The 19609-nt window shown below is 39.5% G+C and overlaps 1 protein-coding gene across 3 annotated transcripts; it reads right to left on the reverse strand.

Moving 5' to 3' along the window:
- Positions 1-693: 693 nt before the first annotated feature.
- On the reverse strand, positions 694-18642 carry NADK (NAD kinase). 3 transcript variants are annotated; one of them, XM_072354446.1, is made up of 12 exons: positions 18456-18642; positions 15260-15433; positions 12060-12143; positions 9032-9161; positions 8390-8498; positions 8071-8156; positions 7666-7768; positions 6743-6894; positions 6182-6281; positions 5390-5547; positions 4809-4891; positions 694-4083 (listed from the first exon to the last, which is right to left on the reverse strand). In XM_072354446.1, exons 2-12 carry the CDS (start codon positions 15430-15432, stop codon positions 3936-3938), a joined length of 1326 nt encoding a protein of 441 aa, XP_072210547.1. In that variant the 5' UTR covers position 15433; positions 18456-18642; the 3' UTR covers positions 694-3935. The 3 variants fall into 3 exon arrangements, with proteins under 3 accessions (XP_072210547.1, XP_072210546.1, XP_072210548.1); XM_072354445.1 differs by having other exon boundaries at positions 15260-15473; positions 18456-18638; XM_072354447.1 differs by lacking the exons at positions 12060-12143; positions 15260-15433; positions 18456-18642 and adding an exon at positions 10286-10432.
- Positions 18643-19609: the final 967 nt, after the last annotated feature.

Here is a 19609-nt window from a genome sequence, read left to right on the forward strand (position 1 = left end):
TTTATAGACAGCACAACAGAGACATGAAGGGGTTAATCATCTCTGGTCAGGCTGCATACAGCTGGCACTTTCAAGAGAAAGCACGAGAGGACCAGCTGATGACTGTGACTTCATTCCACAAGTCCAAATGTGATTATGTATTGTTGCTGAAATGGAGGAAAACAATTAAGCATACTCAGTACTTTTCTAAAATAAGCCAGCATGCAGCAGGTCTTGCCCAGAGCAGTAGCAACAAGGGAATGCTTATTTAATTGCAGTAGGCCTTTACTTGGCCAAAATTACCTGACAAAAAGTAGGCTTGTCCTAGGATGTTTTTTGTCCTCATAGCAAAATAATGGCACTATCCAAATATCAGAGATCAGCTCAGATTATTGCCTATCTGACCATTTCCTCACTCACTTTTCTACTTTGGGACCTTCATAAAACTAGTTAATGAAGCCCAATTAGCTGTAGGGAAGATTTTTCTTTAACTTACACAGCAAATCCAGCAGCTTTTATTTTGAAACGCTTGGGAAAAGGCTTGTATTAAACCTACACAATCACAGCAGCATTACGAGCATTTCTAGAAAACAGAAGCTACTGTCCCATGAGACAATGCACCAAAAACCCACACTGGATATTTGTCTTCCAAGGAAGTAATTGTGTATCCCTAATTTATTAGCCTTAAAAGTCAAAATGCTGTTAAAACAAATTCAACTTTACAAAAAGATTTTATTGAAAGGATTGAAAAATATTTGTTTTCAGCAATATTTAAAACAAGTTTCAAAGCATTAACAATATGTAACAGAATTTTTCTTCTTAAAAATTAAGTACACTCTGCTTTATACCGTACTACATCAGTTTTTAATAGCATCTTAAAGTCTAATAGAGAGTGACTTTGTTTTGTTGTTATTTTTAAACGCATCAATTTCTAAGCTTCCATTTTGGCCCTTTGTAGTCTGGAAAGGGTTTGCAGGTACAGTGATATTTCCAACCCTTATATAAGAAATGCCATTCATAATCAGGAAAACTCTCATTTTACTAGCACAGTTTAAACAAGTTCAGTAAGCTACTCTTATTGCCAATATTACCAAGTCTGCATTAGAGCTTTTATCACGTTCAGATGTAGTTAGAACACAATACCCACACTTGAAGCAGTTAAATAATGCAAAATCCTTGAGTGCTGATCAAACTTTACTAGCCTGCTTGCAAATGGCTGGTTTGCAGATTAAAGGCCTTGAAAAGGAACTTTGTACAGTTAGGTAATTTGTAACATATTAACACAATTTCTTTTTGTCTTTTTATATGAAGCCAGCATAACTATAATCAAAGGTGCTTTCCTGAAGAAAGAGCAAAAGACTAAAGCCATTGTATGACTTACTTTCCTGTGGCCAGTGGCTGTAGCTCTACTAGGCTGAGCAGTGATCCAAGCAATATTGTGACCAAGCAGGAAAAGTTGTATAAGCAAAACTGCAGAAGCCTCAAAGCCAGTAATTCAATTGCAGTACGTGATAAATTTAAGGACAACTCCAGCAGATCTAATTTAGAGAAAGCAGTTAGGTAAGTTTTTGCTTACATTTCATGAACGTGCACTCTGCAAATTAATTAGTGAAAGCTTTACTATTATAAAAGCATAAATAAAAAGTGCTGAATATAGACTTATCTTTACAAAAAAATTAGGTAGATAAGGCTCATTAATTTTACGTCACCTTTACAAAATGATTTCCACCTTCCTCGTATGCCTGGGTATTCTGCTCATTTTTCATCAAACAATACATTTTCATAGCCACTATACCCTGTTCCTCCTCTCAGTTATTGCATGATTAAATAATAGTTTCAAAGCAAAAAGTGTGATGATTCTACAGCTCAAAAAGTAATCAGCTATTTAATAACTGAATACCCCACCTAGAAAACCCGTAAGCAGCATCAAAACAGTGATAAAACAATTACTGCAGATTCAAGTGAAAGATAAATCTCAGAAACTAATCCTGACATTCTCCAAGTTATCACAAAAGTTTTCTGTTTAGACCAAAGTAAACCAATATTCTATTCTACAAAACTGAATTTATATTAACACCGTTTCATTGTGATTTTTCTCATTAGAGTTTGCTCCTCTTTTATGGAAAAGTGCTCTCATCTTGATTAATAAAATTAGACAGACCAGGGCAGCATCCAAAACATAAGAGATATGATTTAAACCATCCATCAGAGCACAGCACGTTAGGTAGAGTTTGGGAATGAATACATTTCCCACTACTACTTTGGACCACATGTACAACATAAGACAATCATGAAAAGTTATCATTGCTTCTCTCTCCACTTTCAAGGAAATCCCACCTTATTCAGTAAGAAATTGCCTCTTTTACAATACATAGGCTTAAATTCAACTGATAACGTCCGTTCCTTTAATGGCCAATGCAGCAACAACGCAAAAATGCTGAAGTTTGGATAGAATGACCATGAGACTGCACCACAGAGAACATAAATGTAAACATTATACTTGGGTTTGATTTTTTCAGTTAAATTACAGTACAAACCCTTTCTTTTATTTTTTTCTTCCCAAACCAGGTTGTTGTTGTTCTTTTTCATAAAAGCACATACAATAAAATATGTACATAGAGAAGTTAGAAACATTTGAAAGCATCTTAAAAAAGTACATACGAGACTTAGAATATCTTGAGTGTGCTGAAGGCACCATTGTTACTCTGCTGGGAATGTGTCCCCTCATTTATCAGCCTACCAATGCAGTATCCCTTACTGTATTACTCAGCACCCAGAGCTGGACAATACCTGTGGAATTTGAGGGCGTTCAGGGCCTTGTACAGGACACCATTGTCTTCGAGACAATAGTGGCACTAGGCAGTACAGTGATATCCACTGTATTCCACAGGAATCCAGATTCCTCTTGAATATCTGGAGCTTTTTTCATTATTATTTTATTTTTTATCACTATTATTATACAGTCCCTAATGTTACCATTTGTTCCAGAGCATCAAACAAAAATAAGCACACTACTGTTTCCCAACAACAGGAACTGCAGAGCTGGAAACAAGCTCAGCAAGAAAAGTGAAGATGACTGAAATCACCAACTCAGCCCAAGCCAAATGCTTGTCCATGCTTTTTGTTGGTGTATATTTACACAGTGATGACAGCAAAGGGTCAAGCACTGTTCAGACAAATGGGCACTGTGCGTATGCATGTGTTTGCACATGTATTATTTATATATATAAATGTGTGGAGTTCTTTTCCCTAGTTCCACCTACTCAAAAAGCATTCTTCTTGGACACAAGATAGATATCTATCTTATATAAACTATTTTTTTTTCTAGTTTTGTCTATTAATAAAAACATTCCTTATAGGTGTTCCTTAGTCACAGTTTTTGTCACACTTGCAAACTTGCAAGAAAGTATGTTAAGCACTGTTTTGATGGAGAGGTGTTCTGAGCAAGCTCTATTTAAGCTAGATGAAAAAGGAAAGCACTTCCTTAAAGCCAGTTTCTGTAGAGCCTTCATGTGCATGTAAGTCTTAACAAATGGAATCACATACATACCACAGTAAACAGACTATTTTAATGCCTTTTTCCTACTGCCACTTTTCTATTACGTATCTGCATACAGCCTGCCACATTAGTGGTAAGTTATATGTTACAATCAAATCTACAGATGCAGTCAATACCAATCAGAAATAACCCATTTTCCAACTGCTCATTTAAAGAAAATTCAGACTGGATTACAACAATCATAACCTCACTTCTTCCATAATATTCCTGTTGGATAGGAAGTAGCAAAATAATTTCCAACCATCAGCAGATCAGACTGATATAAAGTATATCATTATATATATATGTCTGAGATGGCAACCACACCTGTTAGCAAAAGCTTATAAAACAAAACAAATCAAGCGTATAGAAGGGATACTGCCTCTTTCCATTCCCATGAGTCATTAGATGTAGACACTCAAAATTCTTCTTCTTCAACAGCAAAGTTATTTTGCTTCTTCCGAACATTCCAGTGTAAACACTCAGCCAAGCTTTCAAACCAGTCGCTCACAGGATCTCGGAAACAGATCGAAGGAAGGGGATAGCAAGAGGTAGTGATGCTAATACTGCAACAACACAGGAATACCTCAGATCAGTCAACAGCAACGAATAGCATTTTAATCTCTCTCTCTCTTATTCACTAGTCAACCTAGTGCTATGTTCAGCAAACTGGGTGAAATCAGAAACCGAGTTTACATGCACATCTAAACAGAGTATAAACAAGCAATAAAGCTGTTAACTGAAGCAGTGTGGACAATAGTTTTTTTGATACGGTGAGAACCCACTCCATGACATCCTGCATGGCCTTCACACACGCAGCACTGGGGCAAGGGAAGATTTAAGCCACCGCCTTGGTCTTGACATTTCAAGTTTCGGCAATATGCAGCACGACTAGGAAGGCTTGCTTCTAACAAAGGACCAAATGCCAAATGTGATGCTTGAGGCCCTGTCAGTCTCTATTCTACAGATCTTTCAACCTATGAAGAAACGTAATTCAAGACAGAGTGGCAACCAGGAAGAAAACAAGTATCCCAAGCAGCAAGTCTACCTCTCATGTCGCATAGAGGCCTTAAATGACCTCTCTTTGCAGTAATTCATTTGCTTTCAAAGATCTAAAAGCGTGTAAGAAATCAAACAGCACAGTTTTGCGCTGCAAGAGACATCAGACTTGATAAAAGCTTGTTTCTTCACTGCCAACAACCCTCAGGACAGTCTAAGCAGAATGAGAGAAGTTAATGAATCAGTACTTTTTGCACTTCTAAAGAAACACTACAATCCAGAAAGATTGTACCTGTCTCCATGGCATATTTCCTGCCTCTTCCTTCCATCAAATGAAACCCATGCTGTATTCCTGGCATCGGGGGAGAGCATAATCTGAAAGAGAAAAACTGAACGTAATCTCCCAAACCTACATTTCTGAGTACAGAATTTACATCAAGTCAATTCTATATTAAGGTTTTACAGGCTTCCCACCCTTCATCCCCCCAGGGCAGCCTTAACAAAACCAATTAGTGAGTCTCAGACATCTTTAATAATTTACTCAAAGTCGGAAATATTTGTTATTTTAGCCATGAAGGTAATTTCACTCAAATTCTACTGGGTTTATGTGCAATTTAGCAAAAACAATCTAGTATTTTCTTTGTCAAAATGCAAACATACTTCAATTTTGCAGAAGTTTACACAATAGAAAGCAATGTGAAGTCTTCTCCTAGCAGGCATACTATTTTAAGCAAGGACCCCCGTTCTTCATCTGGTCCAAATGGAAGAATGCAGGAGATACACAGCAGTTCCTAACCTCCCCTGTTTTGGCCAGGTTTGCATGGTTATTACAGAAGAGTTTTTAACTTCAAAAGAGAACCAATAAAAGCCAACCTTGAGTTCCACTCCAGCAGGAACAACAATAGGTCTGAAAGACAACGAGTGAGGGCAGATTGGGGTGATCATTATTGCAGGAACATTTGGATGAATCATAGAAGCTCCTGCAGCAGCTGCATATGCAGTGCTACCAGTCGGTGTGGAGACAATGACTCCTGTGAAAGAAGCAAACAGTTCCCTTAGTTTAATTTAAACGTTAGAACCAATGTTGTTATTCTGGAAAAAAAAAATCCAAGGAACAACCGTCAATAAAGATGAAGCAGAGCCTACATCAGCTTGTATTAACCTACAGCTCTTCCGTGAAGCACACAAATGAGAAACTCTTCTACTCCTGGCCCGGCTTATCTGTCCAATGAGCTCACATAAACTGCATAAACTTCTAAATCTCAGGTTACTCTTTAGTAACAGAAACATTCATTTGTCTGTAAGAATTACAGGTTAAGAGGATGAACTTCTGTGTTACACCTTTTAGGAGATTTTAGTCCTTCAACAAATTCCAGATATCTTCTGAAGTATTTCCTGTTCTTTCATCTAACGCATTATACCCAAAGAAGCTGCCATGTGCCTTCATGAGTCCACAAACAGAAAGCTTACAACACTCAACGCTTCCTTAACAACTTACACATTCCACAAGGCAAGACCTTACCTATTCTTTGTAACCTCATGTTTTCTGTCACCAGTGAACTCAAGTTTGAGATTTGGTTTCCACGTGAAAAAACAGCATTCACTAGTAAATACAGCAGCCTATGAATTAACTGAAAAGCAGTTTAACTCAAGAAACAAACTCACCATCTCCTTGCACTGTAGTTATCAGGTGTCCATCTAGAAAGACATCTACATTGGAAAGGTAAGAAGAAGGACCACGATCCACCACAACTTCATTTAGGACCTGCCATAACATCAAATATCATCACTGTTAACTTGGCAGTGGGTTAAATGATAAGCAGAAACATGCTTTCCAGATCTTTGAAAAATTCACCCTGATTTAGTACCTGCCAAATTAGACTCTCTTTACAATTTTGTCGTCAGTTGAAGGATTTTTATTTATCTAATTACAGGATGTTAAGAATTAAGAGGTCTCATTTCAGACCTACATACTTATTTACAAAGTAGAACTAAAATATTAATATTGGAAATTACAATACTAGCATTTATGACTGCAGAAAGGAATGAGGTGCATCATTTTCTCATTATTTAGTGCAGGTATTATGTACTATACCAATACGTTATATGTAGTATCTCTCTCCCACACTACTGGGCTAATGTAAGGTAATAAAAATGATAGAGTGATAATAAAACACAAATACAGCAAATTACAAAGCATTTATTAGTTCTTTTTAAAACTCTGACCTGATATTGCATAATTTGCTTGCCCACTTCTTTCTCTATATTTGTAGGCACTACTCCATTTTCTTCTATCCCATTTTGTACTGTCAGCTTTTCCCTGTGCTCTTTCACCACTTTCACTTTCAGCCTGCTTCGCAGAACAAGTGCAGCATTGCCTAGAATTGAAATACACAAGAATGATTTGCCACCGTAGTAAATAAAATGGTAATGACTAGCAATCTGTATGAAATACCATCCACCTATTCCCCATGCAATGTTCCCAGTATCATTCACAAGAGCACTGTATATCTAGGCAAAGCTCAAAACAGATTTTTCGTATTCAAGAGCAAAAATCAAGTCAAATTTGAATCTTCCTCTTTCCTTACAATATAAAAAGAATATTTTAAGTTTCACATGGATATTATCAGGATTAGAAAACACCTAGGCTCATGTGATCCTCACTGAGACAAAGGCTTAGCTTAGAGAAAATAAATGCATTACAAACACATATTAAAAGAAAACATTTCAGCAATGTGAGAATTTTCTATCTTTTTTTTAGAAATTTACTTCGGAATTAACTCCATCTCTTATCGAAGAAACAAAATATTTCTTCAGTTGTTTCAAGTGTTCCCTGACTTTCCACTCTTCAAGCACTGCACTGCTTAGAGGAACAAACTACCAAACACTTCACAGCTACACTCTTATTACTATCTCCTCTTACTTGCTTACTCCACACAGGACAAAGTTATTTCTTATTTTTCTTTACAAAATAGCAGAGAAAGCAGAAATGGTAAATGGGTCAACACAGTACTTCAGTTAGTTTAGTGTAAGTTGCTTGCGACTATGGGACTACCTACAAGGGTTGGTTAAGAAAATTAACCAGTCTTGGAAAAAGCTACAGAAAATGTAACAAAAAGAAACACCACACCTTGTCTCCTTAAATTTACCTTCTATAACCTGAGTGACTTGGGACTGAAAATTCTCAAAATTAAATGGAGTAAGAAATCCAAGGGATCCCAGATGAAAAGCCATAACTGGAGGTACACTACCCTATCAATAAAGAAAAGAATTTAAAAGCTACTGAATTAAAGCAATTCATACTTTAACTAATTGCCCGTAAATACTTTGACTATTAATGTAACTTCAACTGATCATAATAAAAACAAACGGTATAATTAAATTAAGCAGCTCACATAGATGCTATTTTCAGAAGGTATAGGGTAAAACAGGCTGGATTACAAGGAATCAACAATGAAGGACAAACACAGTCCTTGTTAACAACAGAAAAAATTATCTTCAAATATTTTAAAAAAGAAAAGAGGCCTTTAAGCCCATTTCTAAACAAGACCAACCTGGAAGAGCGAAGAAGCATAAAGCAAGGTCCCATCTCCCCCCAGGCATATGATAAAGTCTATTTGATTGGAGATATCATCATAATCTAGAAGGAACATTGAAATATAAGTTCTGAATTATGTTTTTAAGTTAAATTCCTGCTGTAAGATTTGTGCAGCATGCCAGCATTCATTCAAAATGTAAATAAAACTGCAAGTAAGGTGCAACAACGGTTTGCAAGAGACAGATCAGTTTCACAACCTTGATTCAATACTAAGGAAACATTAAGATGAACAAATGCTATGCCTCAACTTGACTTTCAAGAATTGAGCACCATACCTTCTCGAAAAGTACAAAATTTCTTCTTCACTGGTCCAAAATTATCATCATTAGCTATCGCAGGGTCTTCCAATACTTTTTTTTCTACATACACTATCATGTTGTTCTCCTAAAAGGAGGTAAGATGAGCTTGTTAACAACCTCTTAAATACTGGAGTATTTGATTCCCTCCAGAATTTGAATCAGTTAAAAAACACAAATAAAAACACATTATTTTTACTGAAGTGATCTGCATCTTTGGGTTGCAGGGCTTTTTTTCCTAGTATTTTTAATATACAACACGTGGTTTAATTCTAACCAGAAATTTGCAGTTACATAGGCCATCTGGTAAATAAAAATCAGCTCTGGAACAGGAATTACATGATACAGTGTTTCCTCAAGGCTTTAAGGACTATATTTTCTGTTCTATGTCTTCAGATCTGCACACAATTGGAAAGAAACAGTTGTGATTTTCCCTCCAAGTACTGTTCCTAAGCTATGAAACACGTTTTAATACTTCCACTGCAATAAAGTTTGTGCTAATGATTTGTTTGCACCATGCAATTCTATGGATTTCATGTTTAACAGAATCAGTAACTGAAAATAATTTTGATGTAAGATTTCTCATTATGATTAAAACAAATTGAATTTACATGCTGTTACCTCAGTAAGATACACACAGAGCTCTTTAAAAGGTTGCAGCAGACTGGCATCACGTATCTTTTTAATAACAAGGACACTCTTGGGAGGTTTGTTCCATGTCAACCGCTGGCTTGCTGGATCCTGAATGTGCCTAGAGAAGAGAACACAACAAAACACAAATCTTCTGGATTGCTAGGTTAAAAACATCATCTTTTTGAATCAGAAAATGTCACTATAAAGGAAAAACAGAGGACTAAAAGCACTGAGTAACTGAAAGAAAGGGTAGAGATGCACTGCAGTGCCCACAGATCTTCAAATATATGTTACTACCTTTCACTTTGACATCATTTTAACCAGGCAAGAACTTACATCTTGTCACACACACTGCTGGGACAATAGAGAGAAGGATATAATAGTAAAGATGCCTTCTCCCCTCATGAAACCAATAAATACTTTCCTCCACTAAGATTTCACCAATTTCAGTATACAGTCACAGTTTTTACAGGCACTAGTTATACAGTTTTTCTAATAAGAATTAATTCACAACTACATTATCACCAGAAAAGGGCAAATATTTCAATAATTAAGACACATATCTGTACTAAATCCTCAAGGAAGCCTCAACAGCTACAACAAACTGCTACATAACCTCCATTCTAGGAAGTCTGTAGCAATTCTTACGCTTCCTATCATAAAAACTCACTCAACTTCATGCTGCTCTGTAAGACACACCACTGATTTAGGAACACACAGATGTATTTTCCTTCTTCATTTGGATCCACTGCTGAGCTACACAATTTTACTGCTGTATTTTGCATACAATGAACATCTCATCCTTTTCCATAAGGTGCAGATATAATCCGTAAAGCAAAGTAGATTAGCATCCATGCTGAACAGCCAAATTTAGAGATTTGGATTTAGTACTTCAAGAGTTAATGTGGAACAGATGATAATAACGGAGGTTCAATAACCTGCTCGTTTTACTTTCATTAAAGAAGTTCATATTATACACAGCGCAGAAACCATAAACTAGCACAATTCTGGACAAAAGCCATTGATTTTATAAGATCAAATTCCTCAAATCTGAATACTGCTCAAAAGCAAAAAGCACGTGCATAGAAACCAGCCCCGAAAATGCATTTCAACACAATCAGGCTGCCTTGTAACGCTGGCAGAGAACTAAAGATTGCAGCATTGCTTTTCACCTAATAAGCCCAGAACTAACAGATTTTCTTCAAACCAAAAAGGCAATCTGTCTATTTCAGCTGTACTCACCAATTCCATGTAGCTCTAATTGAAAAATTATTCATAACATGCTTTAGGACCTTCATGTTCGTTTCCAGAAGTCGGGAAAATGCAACAGTTCCAACAAACCAGGCTGTGCTGAGGCTTTTATCGAGTCTTAAGAAACTTCTACCTCAAAAAAACCCCCATCCAGCTAAATATTTCCAACAGTGCCAATAAAAAGCCAAGGCTTCTCATTTAGAAAATTCACTTCAGAAAATACAGCCTTCAGACAGAAGGGTTTTCAACGCTGTGACTTAAAGAGACCCTGATTAACTGATGCCCATACGTAAAAACTAAGATTTTCTGTTATCCTTCCCTCCAGTGAGAAGAGTTCAATATTACTAGTGACTGTAGAAAACAAACAAAAAAAAGAAACAACTGAAAAGGATACTGCTGCTTTCAGAAGCCACAAAATAAGCAAACAAAACCTTTAAAGTACTAAGAACAGTAATTTATAACTTGGTTTTCAAATAGTCCTTTCCTTCTGCACACTGTCTTTTCCCTGGCAAGCAGTGTGTTGAGTATCGCCTACAGCCTCTGTGCTCAACTGATCTTGACACTTATCATTATATGGTGCAAAGCTGGCTCAGCCCACAGGGAGGAGCATGTTCAGCACAATCAGGTGGGTAAACATGCAATGCAGGCTGGGTTTGCAGGTATACAAAGTTACAAACCTCAGAAGAGACAGAAAGAAGGAAGTTCAGATTCCCCCTGAACTGCAAGATTTCTGCCACACCTCTGTGGGAAACACTGTTACCACCACTGTGTTTTGAGGAAGATCACTATGATTTAGTTAAAGTTTTAATCAAAGAAATAAATTCAAATACTTCAAGTGTAACTGAAAGCCAAATGAATACAAAAGAACTTCACAAAAGGACAGAACTGTTTGCGTATCTGCTGAAATATGCCTTATTTTCACAATAAATTTACCAGCAGAGACTATACATAACCTGCCTTCATATTTATACACCCATGAAATACTAAAATTCAAACTACTCGTTCAAACAAAAGGCTTTCCTTGGATGAGACTCCATCGTGCACACAGCAATTCCTCTACCTTTTTTCATGTTGTCCGTAACAATTTCTGTCCCTCTGTAGCTGAGAAACCATTTTCTTTATGGAATAAAGGAAATGATACCAACAGCTTCTCAGCATCATAATTAGTTTGCTACATGGAGTTTACTGTCAGCTGTGTTGGAAAGGCTTTATTACTGTTGCCATTGTTGACCACAATTTAGGAACTGCAGATTATGCAAAATACATTTAAACAAAACTCCAGTACTTAAAACTATCTGCATGCTCTGCTCTATTTATTTTAAATACAAAATGGTTCGGGTTTTGTTTTCTTAGAATAGATACGTTGTGCTGAGAAAAAAACTCCATTAGTTTAGATAGTGAATCATCAGAACATCACATGAATTAATAACATTAAAAGGGTATTCATCCTATTGATTGATGCCTGTTGTCCTGCGAGAAGTATTCCAATTGGCAAAACTACTATAAAACCATACAGAGAAATACTGATTATGTCCTATCAGCCCTTTGGGAAAGGAAACAAGAGTGACATTTAAGCTCATACTACATTTCTCAGCATGCAGATTAAGGTAACGTGTGATCTAAACAGCAAGTCAATTTTTGCAATACAGATCCCAGCACAAAACAACGTTGAGTTGGGATGAGTTGGGTTGAGCAGGAAAGCAAGCTTATCTTCTTTCACATGGAATAATATCAGCATAATATCAGTCACTTGACAAGTACTTACATAATCGTTTTAGGATTTTGCAGCATACAGGCCTTTGGTCCAAACGTGGTCACTGGGCATGGTCCATGCAAGGAACGTGTCCTCCTGAACATAAGAAGAGATCAAATAAACGTGATTGCAAACTAGGTATAATTAGCTCCCCAAGCACCAAAACCAAACGTAACATCTTCGAAAGAGCCGCATTAGGCAATGAAGGACAAAGTCCATTTCTTAAACTTCCATTTGTGGGTGACTAGCCAGTGTAATTTTACACACATTAGCTCACACATTTCAAAGCTAAATTTTAACTCCTGTACCTCCCTCCCTCACAGTGATTTTATAATTGAAGCCACACTCACAGTTCATGCCCACCTGATGTGAGTACACACTAAGTCCAAGCACTTGTACCAGGTATGTATTTTTCTTGTATTCATTTAAACTTCACTGTGCACAAGTAAGATCACAGCCTCAGATCAAGGCAGTTCTGTGAACTCATGTCAAACATGCTTAGTCACAAATCTCCTTGACATTACAGACCAGAACAGTATGTGGGCCTCTCAGGGACACAAGAAAAACCTGTCGACAAATTCCAAATGATAAAAACAACCTATTTTCAAGGTCTCACTACTGCAAAAAGGAAAAATGCTATGCGGAAGGAAAAAGCAGAAATAATCTTTATTTAATAACCAACACTATTTTGTCTGTACTTTTAAGGTAGCACAGAAATTTACAAACAAGAAATCAATTGCTACCAATCAAATTTACCAAAGTCAACTAGTAAAAAAGACTGGGGTAACAAACTCAGCCATTTAAGCAGAGGAGTGCCTACAAGGTTACTTTAATCTCTTGAAAGGTACAAAGGCATCCCAACCTGAGATTAACATGCTTTTTTAATCAAGAGAAAACAATGCAATGAAGCACTGCTCAGGCATTTTTGGCTTCATTTAGTGGCTTGCATGAATTCCGTCACATAAAGAAACAGACCACACAGCAACCTGGTAGAGCACACAGCCTGCCACCGCCAATGGGAGCAGCAGCACTGCTAACAGAGTGCACTCAGCACACCTTGCTTTTATGATACCACTTTTGGACTGCACAGTAACATTACCTGTCCCAGTGTATATCAGAAATCCCAACTCACTAACAAGGAAGTGCACACTCAGGAAGTGTACCTCACTAACGAGTGCCAAGGGGCATGTTTTGCAGTAGTCAAAATATTTTACGGACTATTTCCTTAAGCACTGAACCTGAATTAGAAGCTCCAGCAAGAGGCGAGAGAAGGAACAAACAGGAAGGTACAAAATGCCCGATTTTCTAGCAGTTTTCAAGAGCAATCTATAAACTATGAGTTTTAGTGCTAGTGGTGAAGCAAAGCAGAACTATCATGACACAACCAGGATCTCATTTCAAAAGATCTCAAATTCCAGAGAAAAAGAGAAGACAAAACTTCAACTTAAATTCCACCCAGAACACAGGGCTGCTCCTAGCTCTAGGATGAGATTATGTGGAGCAAGTCAGAGCTGTTCTGCTTTACCCGCCTCCCTCCTGCAGCAGATCTGTACATGGGAGTAAAACTCATTGCGTCATGTTGAAACAAGTAAATGCTATTAAAATTATTCCATTAAAATCAAGTGGGAAATATGCCTTTCCTGTGCTTAATTCAATTAACACAGGAACTGGTAATTAACCTATTCCTTGCTAGTAATAAATCATTGCTGTTCTGCCTATTATAGTGGGTATTGTGCAGTAGCTCAGGCTGGCCTGATGACTCACTTGGAGCACTATAAAATCCCACACATCAGATTTCTACTGAAAATCAAAAACAGATGACAGATTAAAGTCATAATATTTTTTCCATGTCTAAGAAAATACGTTTGTGCCAGATTTTAATTATGATAATTAACATTATTTAACGTCCCATAACAAACACATAAAAGTTTTGTTTAACTTATGTTCAAACGTTTTTTTCAGACACACACGACTATTACGTAAGCATGTTAAAAATTTACCTTATTTATATTACAGGAGAAAAATGAGCAAATATGCACATTCTTAGAGATTAAGGCATGTAGCAGTTTGTGCAAAGGGGAAATCCAAGTCTCTGTTTATGAGAAGTTACACACGAAATTAGCACAGCTAACCAATACTCTGGTAACATCACCTGCCACGTTTTGCTCCACTCAAGCCTCTATCACTCACTGCCTTTTCTGTCTTCTTTAAACAGAGGTACGTATTACATGTCACTGTTTAGCTAAACTCCTGTCCTACAAAGAGGCATCAAACATCCACATTTGAAGATATAAGCAGAGCAGGAAAATCACATTTCACAGAAGGCTTTTAATGTAAAGACTTACCTATGGGCTGTGATACAAAACATAGTAGCTAGAACAGTATGGTCCTTTGTGAATATTTCCCAAATACAATGTATCAGCTGAGCTACTTATGCAAAGCAACTATTTCCAAGCATTAATCTCTTGAGTGAAAGGCTTTTATTACCCCTCCTTTCACCACAAAGCTTCCCCTGGGATCTTCAGGTCTCACCCACATAAGCTCTGACTTGCAATAGCAATCCTCTATTCTCTGGAAGAGAATCTCATCTGTTGAGCAATTCCTTCGTGATTCTGTCCATGCTTCAGCCTGGATCACAATATGAGCAAGGTAAAGTTCTGCTGCCATCAAGACTCACTGTTACCACAGGACACCATCTGGTATTTACAACAGGTCCAAAGATCACAGAATCAAAAGTTCCATCCAAGTTGTCCACATGACAAAGAGTATTGCGAATACATCAGGAATTTGGCTCAATGAAAGAAATGGGCGTTTCTCAGCGTTGTGATTAGAATTGCAAGCACCTGCTTATTTGTTCTGCCTCACGTTACGATATCACCCCAATTCTCACCCAGCTTCCAATACACAGCACCACAGCTCCAGTTAGAGCATTTGTACAACATTGCAGGTGTGCCTCTCCTGTTTTTTTGAGACTGTGAACTCCGCAGATATCAGTTTTGACAGCTGTACCATTTTGATTACAGGTCTGACCCTGGTGTAGCCCCAGCCTTTAACTTCCTGATTTCATTTTGGACTAACCACCTTTTAAAGTGCATTTTAAGGTTACCTTAAAAGCAAGATTATGGGTATATAAAACCAGAAGCAAAAACTAACACCTGGATATCTGAACTTCTTCCATTTTTCTTGAAAGAGGGAAGAAACAGAAGCCATACCGGAATTCTTTGGTGCTTCCTAAGGCTGGTGAAGCAGACAAGCTCCGTGACTTCGCTCGTCCCCGGCTCGTGCTGCTCCACTCCTCATCATCATGACACGCTGAGCAATGATATGCAGAATCTGGGCTCACATCAGCCTTACTCGTACACAGTTTCTCCCGATTCATCTCCATACTGGAAGTGAAAGAACCTCAGTGAGGGAAAAATTTAATTCCTGTGGAAAAACATCAGGGGAAAAGAGACAGGTAAGGGAGAGAAGGAAAAGCCCAGTATTAGCAAAGTTAGTAGTGAATTAGGTGTGAATTGACACCCTTTGGTAGACAATAAGATCTGGGCAGCTGAGAAATTCTTCAAGGTCATCACAAGACAGTAGAAGGAAAAAGAGAGCAGAGTTCAAACTCCAGTGCCCCTAGTCTCCACATAAAACTGTACTATTAGTTGGAGAGCATCACACTTCCACCTACATCCAGAAATATATATGTATATATATGTATGTATATAGCATATACAGAAAATGAAACATGACAAGCACGAAGTATTTTGCTTCCACCATAACCAGCACAAGGATTGGATAATGAACAGCTGGCAGACTGCAATTCTGCAGGAGAAAAAAGCAACACACCACAAAAGAAACAGGAATCATCTATTTAAGTTTACATCATTATTTGAATTAAGTAGAAGATTTCTCGCAATAAAAACAGAAAGCAACTTCCAGTGTGTAAAGAAAGACCAGAGTGTGAACAAATGCCATCTCAGATGAAGCCTAAAGGAACAGTATGTTCCTCAAATTACTTTAACCCAGGGATAAACGTTGGCTCACTAGATATTTGCAGATGTTTTTCAAGCAGCTTTTAGCACACTGTAACAGCTTCTTACTGTATCACGTACAGAACAGATCAGGACATCACTGTAACTGTTAAAATAGACTTTGGCTCTGGAGAACACAGAATAATATTTGTCCGTAAGGTTAACACAGAATGAGAAATGTCACCCATTTTACAAGCACTGCACTTCACAGTATCTCAACTTGCAGATAACAAAAGCATGAAGAAACAGTAATTTATTAGGAATAGCGGCTCGTTACTAAACTAGACAGAATAATCACCTAATGGCAGCAGAGCACAGCTTTGCTCTCACAGCAGATCAGGTTTACCCCGATAGAACACCAAGAGGTGCAGTTAGACTCAACCAGTAATAATTCATAAGATCTTGCACTTGTAAAGAGATCAGTGTTTAGGAGCAAATACATTCAATTCCTTAGATATAACCAACAAAAATGCAGGAGATAATTCCTCATCCATGGCACCGATCTCCCCCTCAAGAATAATCTGGATAGGAAAAAAATACACTGGAACTGGTGGAGGGGGAAAGCAAACACCTTCATCTGACAGATACTATCAGTAAAGAAAATAAAACTGGCAGTAAGACGTTGCACAGATCTACTGCTACATGCAGCCTAAGAACTTGATATTCCTCCCATGTAACGTTTTCCAGTTCAGAATGTTTTAAACTACAGCTTACGCCACGTACTGTTTAATTAACATCCCCTCATAAGACCTTCATTAAATAAGCAGATCTGACATAAGGACAAAACTATCACCGACCAGCTCCTAGGACTGGATCCAGAAACACGAAGCACGAGTCAACAAACTAGCAAAGAGGCTGCTCTGGTCAAAGTCATGGCCCAGATTAAGAAAAGAGATTTAGAAGTTCAGCATTCCAGAATAAACGTCAATTGAGAGTTAGCACTTTGATACTCCAAACTGTGACACACAATAGCAAGCTGAGTCACCTCTCTCTCAGTATCCAGCTGTTTCCTTTTTAATGTTATATATCCCATCTTCAGTTCCTCTGTTGCTACAAATGATCACCGTCACAAACCACAACTTCAGAGCAGCTTTGTCAAACCAACTTCAGATGGGAGGAAAGAACACCAGAACATCCCAGATGTTTTACTGCGCTGTTAGACTGTTACTAAGGAGTCACGCTCCAGGTCTACTGTAAGAATCCTGGTTATAAAACAAGCCTGAAACAATTTTACTAAGCCTCCATTCAGATGTAATCCACATCCTGTTGGCCAAGAGTTATGTGCCTGCATCTTAAACTGTGATCTCCTCTGCTGTTAGATAACAGGGAATAGCACGCAAACGTCCCCTTCCAAAGAGCTACACAAGAAACACAAGCCTATGAATCACTAAGAACTTCAGACCATTTTTTGATGAGCGTTGCAGGTCAGCGACTGTTTTGTGAAGAAGTTTCCCTCTGTCAAAGGCACGGCCCTAAACCATCACAGAGGGTTATCACAGGGTCCATTCCAACCAAACACTGCTTTTATAGGATTCCAAGGCTGCAGCAATTCGGACAGTTTCTTAGGGTTGCATCAGCCATTGAAAACTCCTAATTCTCTAACATAATATCAACACTTGTGTTATAGCAGGAAGGGATCACACTGCATCCAAACACCACACTGGCTGCACCTTGCTGCCAATCCCCCCTCTGCTTAGTGGTCTAATTCTGTAGATAAAGCTTTATAATGATGATGTTTAACTGAAGAAAGCACTCCAATAGAGCTCATACACATACAGCTCCATCTCCGAGGCGCAAACCCTCCCACCAGGCAGCCAAAGCTGGCAGCACTGCGTGGAGCAGACAGCACTTCCCTTTTTTCAGTGTCTGACAGTAAAAAATAAACAGCGTTCCTGAGTGAAAATAACAGGGGTGTGTTTTTGATGACATCCTACCGAAAAGAAAAAAAACAAGAAAGAAAGAAATAGACAGTGTGACTATCACGTGTCTCATACCGGGGGCAAACAACTTCGTTTGTTAACTCTCTGCTTTCAAAGCAGCTCCGCACTCCTCCACCTGGACGGGACCTCAGAGCCCCACACGCCCCTCAGCGGCCCCGGGCTGAGTTCTCTCACCTGTTACCCTCCGGGAAACTCTCCCTCCTCACAGCTCGCACTCACGGCCGGGGCGCACCCACCTCGCCCCGTTCGCGGTTGTTATCCGAACGCCCACTGCCCGCGGACGGCTCCCCGAAAGCCTGCCCTGAGGAAAGCGAGCGGGCGCGATGCGGGTACGGCGGTTCCCGGGCGGCCCGGCCCCGGCACGCAGCCCCGCGGGAGGCCGCGGCCCGCCCTCCCCTGGGGGCTCCCCTCAGCGCGGCCGCCCGCCCGCCTCAGCGCCCCGCACTCACCGCCCGCCCGGCTGCTCTCCCTCCCGCTGCTCCCTCAGAGGCCGAGGCGCCGACCGCGGCGGTGTGGGTAATAACGGTGGTGGCGGCGGCAACGACTGCCCCCGAGCACTGAGCGGGACCGGCGGACCCTGCGCGCCTCCATCGTCCTCTCCCCGCCTCCTCACCAGAGTCGGCCCCGGGGGCGGAGCGGCGCGCATGCGCGACGCCGCGGCCCGCAGGTTGGGCTCAGCCTGTGCGCCCGCGCGCAGCGAGGGTGTCGCCGCGCATGCGCGCTGGTGCTTGTGGAGGTGAGGGCGTCCACAAAGCAGCAAATCTACAAAGTAATTCCAAATTACATCCTGCGAGAATGCGGTAATTTAGGAGCTTTCTCTCTTCCTCATTTTGCATAACACTTGTTTCCAGGAAAGCAGTTGCAGAAGAAGCGATGATAGTCGGTAAAGGAAGAAGCAGGCTTGAAAAAGAGGAAGTATTTGCTAGATATGGGGAAATCCTACAGCACTTGGTAGGAAGTGCCTTATTTTGGGCCCAAACTTCTCCTTCTGAAGCATCCTAAGGGCCCGCTGTGCAGGGAGCTGAGCGAACAGCACGCAGGTCTAGTATGGAGTCAGTAGATCAGAGATATTGACTGATACGTCCTAAAATGACTAACAGATAAAGCAGCAGTTTATTCCCCCCCTAAGAAGAAATAACATCGTGCAGTTGCTGGATGTTCTGTAAGAGGACTCCAGCCCTGATGCACACTTATCCTCATTAACCAACAGAGATCAGATAAGAGCGCTAATCAGCTGAGCCCATCCTATTTATAAAGGAGCTACAGTTACAACAGCAGCAACCGTGATAGCTCTACTTGCTGGTCTGGATGGATCCAGCACAGAGAGACTGTAACATCCCTTCTATACAGAACAAAGTCTCCAATAGTTACGTAAATGTCTTCATCCTCGTTTTTAAAGAGTGGGAACTGGATTAATTGAATTGCACAAGGGTTGACAAAGCCGTGCCACGGCTGAGATAAGCAATCAGGAATGCTGGCATGTAGCCCCACGCTCAATCCACTTGACAATACAGGCTGCCTTTGGTAAGGCAAGGATAGAGCTGAGAGCTGTTGGCAGCCAGTAAAGAAAGCTTAGGTAACACAGGGAGTGATGTAGGAGAAA

Source organism: Excalfactoria chinensis, chromosome 20 (assembly GCF_039878825.1).
Source record: "Excalfactoria chinensis isolate bCotChi1 chromosome 20, bCotChi1.hap2, whole genome shotgun sequence".
NCBI classification, from domain to species: Eukaryota; Metazoa; Chordata; class Aves; order Galliformes; family Phasianidae; genus Excalfactoria; species Excalfactoria chinensis.

What these genes read in the sequence shown, in the direction of transcription:
- NADK (XM_072354446.1), bottom strand. Translation starts at nt 15,432, where the DNA reads ATGGAGATGAATCGGGAGAAACTGTGTACGAGTAAGGCTGATGTGAGC. An exon ending in TCTGTGTGTATCTTACTGAG is followed by an intron (nt 8,499 to 9,031) that starts GTAACAGCATGT and finishes ACCTCCTTTTAG; the next exon opens with GAGAACAACATGATAGTGTA. An exon ending in AGTCACTCAGGTTATAGAAG is followed by an intron (nt 6,895 to 7,665) that starts GTAAATTTAAGG and finishes TTTCAATTCTAG; the next exon opens with GCAATGCTGCACTTGTTCTG.